The 10,862-nt window shown below is 43.6% G+C and overlaps 1 protein-coding gene across 1 annotated transcript; it reads left to right on the top strand.

Annotated features, from left to right (window-relative positions):
* The first annotated feature begins 272 nt into the window (after nt 1-272).
* SRSF9 (serine and arginine rich splicing factor 9) lies at nt 273-10,823 on the top strand. The gene is made up of 4 exons (XM_082254841.1): nt 273-528; nt 720-886; nt 10,025-10,197; nt 10,274-10,823. The coding sequence occupies exons 1-4, from the start codon at nt 335-337 to the stop codon at nt 10,412-10,414; spliced, it is 675 nt and encodes a 224-aa protein (XP_082110967.1). The 5' UTR covers nt 273-334; the 3' UTR covers nt 10,415-10,823.
* The last annotated feature ends 39 nt before the right edge of the window (nt 10,824-10,862 follow it).

Genomic DNA, 10,862 nt, shown 5'->3' with positions numbered 1-10,862 from the left:
AAGCAGTTTTTATTCAAAGATGGCTGCAAGACCTTCCTTGTCCATGTAGAGGCAGAAGCTGAGCCAGCCCACATTTCTTAGAAATGGCCATCCACCCGAAAAGCGGGCCTTTTGTGTGTCCGCCCCCTCAGGACAAGCAGGCCAGGTGGTCAAACTGGTTCCCAGCCTCCCCTCAGTCGCCGACCACACAGCCTTTGTGCCATTCTTCTTCCTCAGTCGCGCTCCCGCGGCCACCTCCCACAATAACGCGCGCCCTCGCCAGCACTTCCGCTATCAGCTACATCCGGTGGCTTTCCCGCCGTGCTCTGCGCGGCCGGTCACAGGAAGCGTAAGGATGTCTAGCTGGGAGCGTGATAGCGGACGGAGCTCCGGGGATGGGCGGATCTACGTGGGAAATCTGCCGTCCGATGTGCGGGAAAAAGAGCTGGAGGAGCTCTTCCATCGTTACGGTCGGATCCGCACGATCGAGTTAAAGAACCGCGGCGGTGCCGCCGCTCCGTTCGCCTTCATCAGCTTCCAGGACCCGAGGTGAGGGGGGAGTAGAGCGGGCGGCGGCCTTCGGTGTAGGATCTAGCGGTGGTAGTGGGGGGCGGGTAGGCCCGGTTGTTTAGAATGAAGGACGCACATGGAGAGTTTGTAGTCGGGGATGGCGGGAGAGGCGGTGGGGGAGGGGACTCCCATGTGGGGCTCTGTGGCTAAGCTCTGCCTTCTCCTCCCAGGGATGCGGAAGATGCCGTGTTCGGGCGGAACGGATACGAGTTCGGATCTTGTCGGTTACGGGTGGAGTTCCCGCGATCTAACAGAGGGCCCGGGGGCGGTTATGGCGGACCTCGAGGAAGGAACGGCCCCCCATCCCGGAGATCGGAGTACCGAGTCCTTGTATCAGGTAGGTGCTGTGTGTGTGATAGGCCCTCTGATCACAAATGACTAATCAATGGAGGATCATTGATCAAATCTGTGTCCTCATCACACAAAGGAGCTGGGCCACAACCATAGAAGACTGATCACACCTTTTTTTTTTTTTACCTATGTCTATCCTTTTAAAGATAACCCTGCACAGGAGGTTTATTACACCATTTATTCCCCACCTCTTTGTATACAATTGTGTTTTTTGGGCCTACACACAGATCCTACCCCATAATAGTCAATGGCACTGATTGCGTATACAACTCAACTCATGTGTGAGCGGTACCTTTGGCTATAATGGTACAGATCTCATTGTGTAGTTTTAAATTTACAATAAACGTGTCCAGACTATGCACTGTAAAGGGTTATAAAACCTTGTTTCCTTATTTAAAAAAACAAAACTTGCCTGCTCTGTGCAATTGTTATGCACAGAGCAACTCTGATCTCTTCTGAGGTTCCCCAGGCCCCTCCTCTTCATCAGGTGCCCCCACAGAAAGCCGATTTTCCATGGGGGCATCCATGCAGGCTCTCTCCCGTGTTCATTGATGACCGCAATGAGGAGAGAGATATTGAATGGAGCCGTCGCAATTGTGCACATTTTTGCATTAGATTGGGTTCAGGTAAGTATAAGGGGGATTGCAAAAAGAGTTTTTTGGTGCAGAGCACCAGTTCCCTGAGCTCAGAGGTGTAGATAATAGCCCACCTTATTAGGGTCTTTCTTCTGATTCTGGAGGTATGGACTCGGCAACCCAGGATAATGCTGCGACCTTGCTGCCCTTTAACGACCAGGGAAGTCCGGAAATACTGCAAACAACAAACACAGGGGCGCACAGGCCTAGTGCATTATCCTTTGGTTGGTTTATTTAAAAGAAAAAAGATTAAAAATACTCACAAACGAGTTCTCGGTTAAAAGCATATCACATAAAAAACGCAATCCTCAGTCATGTGATCCTAGGGTAAGTTGTCCCTTGAGTTCGTAATGGCTAACGCGTTTCAAGGCTTAGCCTCTTCTTCAGAGCCTAAGCCTAGAGCTAAGCCTCGAAACGCGTTAGCCATTACGAACTCAAGGGACAACTTACCCTCGGATCACATGACTGAGGATTGCGTTCTTTATGTGATATGCTTTTAACCAAGTATAAGGGGGAGTCTGGGGGGAGCTGCAGCACAAAAGTTTTTTTCCACCTTAATGCTCAGAATGGTGAAAAACCTTGAAGTTTTACAACCACTTTAAAGTAGAGGTTTGGGCTAAACCTCCACAGAAAACACAAGAGTAAAGGAGATGTGATTTCATCACCTGTTCCGTATTTAATGATGAATGTCTCCACACTGCCTTTAGGTACAGAGCTGAATGAGGGTTTGTTTAAAGTGCTTTTACTGCTTAATCAAAGATTAAAGTAGAAGGCCAGCCATACACGGTTCAAATCTCATCCGGCTCAGCAGAAACTGGCTGAGATTTGAACCAATAATGGACAGGCTGAATGTACCAAGTTATTTAAACAACTTGGGTACAACCAGCCTGCCGGATTCTCTTGCAATTATTGCTAGCAGCTGTTATAGCCGCTAGCAATAATCACTGTCGCCCGTCATAGAGGTAAGCGGGCGGCACGGCGGGGGCTCGTTCTAAGGTAAGTATTTGATAATGAGCTAGTATGCGATGCATACTAGCTCATTATGTCTTTCTCTTTCAGGGTGAAAAAAATAATAATTTTCGGATTACAACCTCTTTAAGGCATTGTGGAGACTGCCATCTTTAATTTCACAAGAGTCACTGAAATCACAGCTCCTTTACTTTTATTTGTTTTCTGTGAAGAACAGAATCTTGGCTGTACTCTCACAACAGGCACTGTTGGGGCTCATGCATATGGATGTATTGGGTCATATTGTGCCACCTGGGAACCACTGGTGCTGCACACAGCCTCCTGTTGCACGATACAGCTGTATGTGGGTTTACGCAACCCAAAGCTTAGATGTGGGTACACTTTCAGGCATGCCCTTAGGGAAGGATAGTCTGCATTCAGGGGGTTACAGCTGCACCCATGTTTACACTTGGATCTTCGTATATATGTAGACAGTTGTTAAAGCTGATCTCCAGCTTTCAGGTAAGTTTAAATGGTTTGTTTGAGATAGTCTGGTCCAAAGGAACTATTGCCTTAACCAACCAATGCAGCGTTGGGAGCACTATATAAACTGTAAGGAGCTACCGCTACATACAGTACTGTATCTTGGCAACAAGATGGCGACATCCTGTCCTACTCCTGGAACAAAACTGAATTTGCTTATGCGCTGCTCAGTCGTTCACCAGGGAGCTTTGAAGTTTAAGAAAGACCACAAAGCTTCCTCTTATTGGCTGAATCGGAGATCGTGATGTCATCCACCCGCCTCTCCACCTCAGCCAATCGGAGGAAGCTTTGTCTTTATCCTTAGAATACAAAGCTCCCTGGTCAATGGCTGAGCATAGCTTAGCCAAATTCAGTTTTGTTTCAGGGGTGGGAAGGGAAGGTCCCCTCCCACTACCAGAACACAGTGCTATATACTGTATGTAGCTGAGCCTTCATACAGTTTTTATATAATGCTCCCAGATGCTGCATAAACTGTATGAAGTCGCAGCTACATACAGTATACAGCTTTGTGTTCTGACAACAGGATGGGAAATTCTCATCCTACCCCTGTAACAAATTGAATTGGGGTAAGTGTTGCTCAGTCGTTCACCAGGTAACTATGAAGTTTATGAAAGACCACAAAGCTTCCTATTATTGGCTGAATCGGAGATCGTGATGTCCTCCACCTGCCTCTCCACCTCCGCCAATCAGAGGAAGCTTTGTCTTTATCCCTAGACTACAAAGCTCCCTGGTGAATGGCTGCGCATTGCTTAGCACAGTTCAGTTTTGTTGCAGCGATGGGATGGGACGTTTCCCCACTTGCATAACACAGCGCTGTATACTGTACGTAGCTAAGCTTCTATACAGTTTATATAATGCTCCAAGCGGCTGCATTTTACTGAAGGTAATCGTTGCTTTGACCAGCTTGATCCAAATGAACTAATTGAGGGTAATTAAAAGCTGGAGGTCGGCTTTAGGACAATGTAAATACTTAAATGTCCATTAGGCCTGTGTTGAGCAATACGGCCCAACACTTTGACAAGCTAAAATGCATAGTTTTAGTAGGTTTTGTTCACAATATGCTTGCTAAAATAAACATACTGCAAAATGCGTAGAGAACAAGCAGTTTTGGTCACTACTGTGCATGATACAGAATGCACGTGGTGTAAATCGGCCTTTATTCTAGGCACAGTAATTCTTTAAAGTGGTTCTAAAGGAAGAAATGTCTTTTTTACCTTAATACATTCTATGCATTAAGGTAAAAATCATTCCCGTTGCTACCCCCCACCAATACACAATATTGAATGAATCCAGCATCGTCCCTTTCTGCATATCTTCTTCCCCTCTCTCAGGCTTGGGTGAGAAAAGTGGGAGAAATTGGTGGTCAAATTCTGTGAGGAGGGGGGGGGGGGGGCAGGGCTGAGATGGGCTGTGTGTATGTGTCTATGGACACACACACAGCCTGCCTCAGGAGCACGGGTGCCCCCATAGGAAGCTGCTTCTTATGATGGCATACGGAGAAGAGGCAGAGTGGAGAGCTTTGGCAGGGGACCCCAGAAGAGGTTTGGGGCCGCTCTGTGCAAGGGTACTGCACAGGTAGGTATAAATTATTTTTTTTCTAGTTAAGAAAAAAAAAAAACATTACACCCACTTTAACTGGACTAAAAATGCAAAGTGTTAGTTGTACCTAGGAGTTGCAATAGAAGAGTGTTAGTGCCGGTTCACACTGATCCGACTTGTCAGGCGACCTGTTCGTCTGACAAGTTGCGGTCCATGCTGTGCAATGGAACCGTTCTAATCGGAGCGACTCAAGTCGCTCTGACTTGGAAAAAGGTTCCTGCACCTTTTTTTTTTTTTTTTTTTTTTTTTTTTCAGTCGGAGCGACTTGCATTGACTACCATTATGTGAAGTCGTTGCAAGCCGCGCCGAAGTCGCGGTGCACGGGCGACTTCATTAGTCGCCCGAAGTCGGGGCGACTGAGTCGGATCAGTGTAAACCGACTATTAAGGTTGCAGCAAATTTCTGATTTAATCTTTTTCACTATCTCTTGTAAAGAGAAACAGTATGGGCACCTTTTTAGAACTAGAGTAGAAGCTTAAATGTACTTGCATTGTTTTTCTGCATGCAGCTGAAATGCAAGACTGCAGATTCCCATTCACTTTAATGGTGCAGTATGGATGACCATTCTAAAGGCTATGTGACCTGTTTTGCTTTTTCTTTTGCTGCAGTAAGTCCTATTGAGATGCATTCACATTACAGGCTAAGGAGGTTTTGCATTTGAAAGTATGTCTTTGAGTAGTACTGCATTCAAATGCATTTGTAAAAAAACTTCTTAAGGGTCTTTTCACACGGGCTGTCCGCTTTTCGTCCCATTTTTTTGCGGATGAAAAACGGACATAATGCATGTTAATGGGATTGCGGAAGACCATCCGATTTGCATCCTTTCCTATCAGTTCAGTTTTTTGGAACGGAAGAGAACCCTATTTTTCTTCCGTTTAAAAAAACGAAACGGATGCAATCCCATTGACCTACATTATCTCCGTTTATCATCCGTGAACGGACTGGATGACAAAAAAAAGTGCCAAACAATCCGCCCCGTGTGAAAGGACCCAAACAGTCTGCCCTGAATCTCACCTTCTAAATAAATGTGGCTAAATGTTAAAACTGCTTTTGGGTCTTTGCTGCTGTCTAACCCTGTGTGGAGCTACTGATACTACCTGGGACAAGAAGCAAGGGAAAGCATCCCAGTGTGGATGTAGAGAAAGAATTGAAAGGGCATATGGTAAACAAAAAAGAGAAACTGGGCTTTTCCGGTGCTTGGCTATCCCACTCAGCAAACAAAAATTCATAAGTCTATAAAAATTATGCTTAATATCAAAAATGATTAAGAAATATTCAAATCTATCAAAATACATATAATCTATACATAATAGTACACATAAAGATAGAACAATGCATACAAGAATCAACCCCCTCAATAAAAGGCTCAATCTCTCCCTTAGTATCACTCTATGTACAGTGTACCCATGTACATATCAGAGGGTAGAGCTGTTCCCTTCCCTTGGGGGTGGGGCTTTATTCTTTTATGTATTGTTCTATCAATATGTGTACTGTTATGTATAGTTTTATATGTATTTTGATCAATTTGAATATTTTTTAATCCTTTTTGATATATTAATAAAGCATAATTTTTATAGATTTATGAAATTTTCTGTTTGCTGAGTAGGGTGGAATAGCCCCATTTCTCTTTTCTTTTGTTTACCAAATGCCATATTTGGGGTGTGGTGCTTGACAGCATTGGCTGGGCCGATACGATATTACTAGAATTGAAGGGGTAAGAGACATTACCCTTTCCTCTCTTATCCAAAACTAAATGTTTTAGAGACTTGTATGTAATTTACAGCTTGGCTCTTTTTAATGGTTCCAGATAACATCAGAAAATAAAATGGGGCCTTGTTGGCTACTGTATGGAGGAACACAGGCAATTCTTAACACTTAGACCCATAGGAGCGGATATACACAAACATGGAGATGTCCAAAATAAGAAACAACACATCTAAGGAAACCTAACCTTGGGTAGCTGTCCTAGTCTACCTGTGTTGGTGTCATTATGGCAGGGCTCGACAAACCCCGCGCGCCAGGTCGCATTTGCGACTAGAATTAGCGACCTGGCGTCTGGGGTGTCCTGTCCCTTTTGCGCCCCCACCTCCTCCCCGAGTGCGCGGACTTCCGCGCCGTCCAAAAATTGAGGCCCCGGCTTTTCGGCCTTCTTCTGTGAGTGAGAGAGGCTTCCATCGGGGAACTGGCGCCCTCTTGTGGTGGCCGGGAGTAATGACTTTCCACTGCCTGTTCTCAATGCATTCCCATCTCCTTCCCAAGAGGAGATGAGGGAAGTTTTTTTGCAGGCTTCATCTCCCTATCCAGTTACCTTTGCTTAAAGGTAAGTGGACAGGGAGTGTGGTTATTATTATTATTAATTTCTTTTTTAAATTAAAAAAAAAAAAGTGTGTGTGTGTATATATATATATCTTTTTTTTTTTTTTTTTTCCCCTCATCGACATGCCACAGCCGAAGGCCCCTTTCACACGGGCTGCCTGATCGGGTCCGCCTGTCAGTTTTTCAGGCAGACCTGATCGGACCCTTCATTCTCCTCTATGGAGCATTAATCTGCCACCATCTGATCCTGTCCACCAAAAACAGACGGATGGTTGTTCTATCTTCTATCCATCCCGACCGTGGATCGGATCAGATGGCAGCGGATGGAAAGAGACAGTCTGTTTCCATCCAATTGCGCTATAGAGGAGAGTGGGGTTCTAGTCGTATTTATGTGTAAATTTAGTATCCGTTTTATTAACTAAAGCTTGGTTGTTTAAAAAAAACAAAAACAAAAAAAAAACTGGCTCCTAACTTTTTTAGCTGGCTCCTAGATTTCAGGCAAATTTGTCAAGCCCTGCATTATGGGCATGCTTTAAAATTATTGGGTCACTTTGGAAGAGAACTGGTTAGATAGATTTCTATATGTCAATGATATAATCTGGTGCCTGTACATAACTGTTTACATTTTGTCCTGTTCAGCAAATCTATCCTGTGTTTTGCATATACACCAGAGGGGCGAACACAGTAGTAGCACCTACAGCCAGTCAGATATACGTTTTTATTTCTAACATAAAAATAACAAAGTTAAAAAAAAAAAGAAGGGATGTCTGAAGTTATTACTATATATATATATATATATATATATATATATATATATATATATATATATATATATATATATATATACCACTACATTTTTTATTGTTTTTTGAATGTTAATGTTAACACTGGCAAGTAGATGCTGTCAGTATCTCCTGATTTGGGGATAGGTGATAAAAATTGCACTTCGATATATGGTCCTTTCACACGGGATCTTCCAGACGGATGGAAAATAGGGTTTCCCTAAAACATCTTTCATGACAGCACCTTGAGATGGCTCTCTCCACTTGCCAACAGGAAACACCACATCCACCAAACTTTAAAAGGAGGCCTCTCCCACATTTTATCAGTTTTTGTTTCCTCTGGCCGAGGAACACCTAGTGGGGAGTTAGGAACTCTTATGGTGCTGTCCTGAGAGACCATGCTTCCTGCTCCACCATACCCTTTTTTTTTCTTTGGAGAGTCAGTTCCTCCCATACCTTGCGACTGGAAGCTTGCGGTGCTTGGGGAGAGCCTGTATTGCTTTGAGAGTGCAGCCCCTTGACAGCCGCAGACATCTTTTTCATTTCTTCCCGTCGTATTTGAATTCTATCCGTCTGGATTTCATGGACAGGATTGGATAGCAGCGGGTGTCAGTGGACATGTCACTGCTGACCTCCACTGCCCCATAGGGCTGCATGGAGCATCCGATCAGGTGCGCTTGAAAAACTGACAGGCGGACCTGATCGAAACCCCTGTGAAAGGGGCCTTAGGCTGTTTTATATTGTCCCCCTAACCAGTACGTGTGTTACATGCAGAAAAACATATCAATAAAACTTTATGCATTCATACAAGAAAGTCTTACTGAAGTAAATGGGGGGGGGTACTAATTTATTTTGTCTTTATGAACACTTAAGTTAGCCATACACACAGATATCCCCCCTCCTGGATATTGTATTTAGCAGGTACCTTTTTTTTTTAAAGTAGCTGTATCTGATTGGATGCAGTCACTGTTTCAAAAAGTCAGTTGAAAAAAAATCTGTTCATGGTGCAAGGTGGTTCTAATAGGACCACCCACAGCTGAAATAATGACATTCAGCTAGATTTGGCCAGAATCTTAAGCTGTTTTTAGGCCAGCCCTAAACTTTAAAGAGTTTGATCATGCATGTGGGTGGGGGGTAAAACCAAGCAATGGAGCTGTGGTTTTACAGCCCACCTGAACACAGCTATGCAGCTGCTCAGAGATGTATACACACTACAGTGGTGTGTTCTGCAGCAAAAGTGAAACAGCAAGTTTTCTTGGAATGCGACCCATGCAAGGTCTGTGAGGCCATGCCACCTAAAATTTCAATGCATGTGATTGTGGTGTGACATTTACAGGGTAAAATCAGGCGGTGAGTGAAAAGCAGTTCACAAGTTTGCTGTTTCAGAGGAAATGGCAAAGGCTGCTACACTTGTGAACTAGCCCTAAAAAAAACTGTAATGAGAGAAACCCAGGCTGGCTATAGTGAACTCTACAATCTACTGCAAATGCTTGTTTCCCTTGCTCCAAAACTTTAGTGGTGACCTGGAACAAGCATGTGGATCCGGAAAGTCAGATGGTGCATGCTTGGTATGGGCTAGTGACTTGGAAGTCAGAGAGGAAGGAAGGAGATCAGGTAGCAGTGGGAATCTTGTGGAAGGCAGGTTTTCGTAGCCTCCAGGCATCTGACTCCAAGGAGGAGGTGTCAGCGGTGCTCTCCATTATGCCCTGAGGTTCAGCGAGTGATTGGAAGTCGCAAGACAGCATTCTGGTGTAGCTTGGCATCCCACATATTTCTGGCACGGTTCCCATACTAAGTTGCAAAGCTGGGCTGGAAGCAAGGCCCACAAACTGGGGACAGTTAACCCTATTCTATTGAATTGTTTTTGTGGCACAATTTGGGATAATCTCACTTTCTGTCCTAGTGATATAAAATTCATGAATCCAGTTTACAAAATTGACTTTGTTGCCCTAGTTAGAATATCAACTTATCTGTGTATGTTTACGCTTTGTTAAAGTATATTGTGAAATGTCATTCCTGACCTTTCCTTTTGAAAGTGCTAGTTGCTTGGCTGTCATGCCTTTTTGATTTGATACTTGAGTTTCTAAGCTAGGACATGTTTGGTGTCTACTCCACTATATATACATATTCAGTGATGCCTGTGAGTCAGCATAACAGGCAGACAATAAGTATTTTCAGAGAGGTCAAATGGCCTTACCCATTATTTTTTTCATGACAGGTCTACTTTACATATTAATCATAATACTTTGAATGTAGAGTTTCCTTTTGCACTAAAGACTAGCTTTTTTTTTTTTATTCTAGGTCTTCCACCATCAGGGAGCTGGCAGGATTTGAAGGATCATATGAGAGAAGCTGGGGATGTCTGTTATGCTGATGTACACAAAGATGGAATGGGAATAGTGGAATTTATACGCAAAGAAGACATGGAATACGCTTTGAGGAAACTGGATGACACTAAATTTCGGTCTCATGAAGTAAGCAGTGGATGTTACCCCAAAATAAAACCAATCCATGCAGTTGATTGTGCCTAACCTTATTTTTCTCTTTTAGGGTGAAACTTCTTATATTCGTGTCTGTGCAGAAAGAAATGCCAGTTTCTCGCGATCCAGATCCCGTTCTAGAGGCCGTGATTCTTCTCCCTATCAAAGTCGTCGTTCTCCTCGTTATGCCTCCCCCTTCCGACAGTACTGAGCTGCCACACAGGGACACTTTCTATAAAATCAATTCTGAAGACCATCTGCTCTTACATTCCACAACTGATGGAGTTCATTATCTTTTATACCATTATTTCTGCCCCTACTTTTTTTTTTTTTTTTTTTTTTTAAGGAAAGTGTGATCTTTGCATCAGATGTACTTGTTTTCTTTTATGTTCTGTCATCTTTTAAAAGGCAACAGACGGTATTGTGCCTGATCTGATGTTCTTTGCATAAGTGTGCAGTGACAGTGAATGATAGCTCTATGGGGTATAAAAAAAAACAAATGTGGAATGTTGTGGCATTGGGGCAAACATAAGGGAAGGTACATGTTTGTCCTTTATATATAGACCTTTTCCCCCCTCAATTTGTTAGAATGATATTATTTGAAATAACTTTTAATCCTCCTCAATCAAGTTTGTATGTGGTTTATTTCCTTTTTATTA

This window comes from Pelophylax lessonae (assembly GCF_965119305.1).
Source record: "Pelophylax lessonae genome assembly, chromosome: 1".
NCBI classification, from domain to species: Eukaryota; Metazoa; Chordata; class Amphibia; order Anura; family Ranidae; genus Pelophylax; species Pelophylax lessonae.
The sequence above is the reverse complement of the archived record's forward strand: the minus strand, read 5'-3'. Positions and strand labels throughout refer to the sequence as shown.

What these genes read in the sequence shown, in the direction of transcription:
- SRSF9 (XM_082254841.1), top strand. Translation starts at nt 335, where the DNA reads ATGTCTAGCTGGGAGCGTGATAGCGGACGGAGCTCCGGGGATGGGCGG. An exon ending in ATCAGCTTCCAGGACCCGAG is followed by an intron (nt 529 to 719) that starts GTGAGGGGGGAG and finishes TTCTCCTCCCAG; the next exon opens with GGATGCGGAAGATGCCGTGT. An exon ending in CTAAATTTCGGTCTCATGAA is followed by an intron (nt 10,198 to 10,273) that starts GTAAGCAGTGGA and finishes TTTCTCTTTTAG; the next exon opens with GGTGAAACTTCTTATATTCG.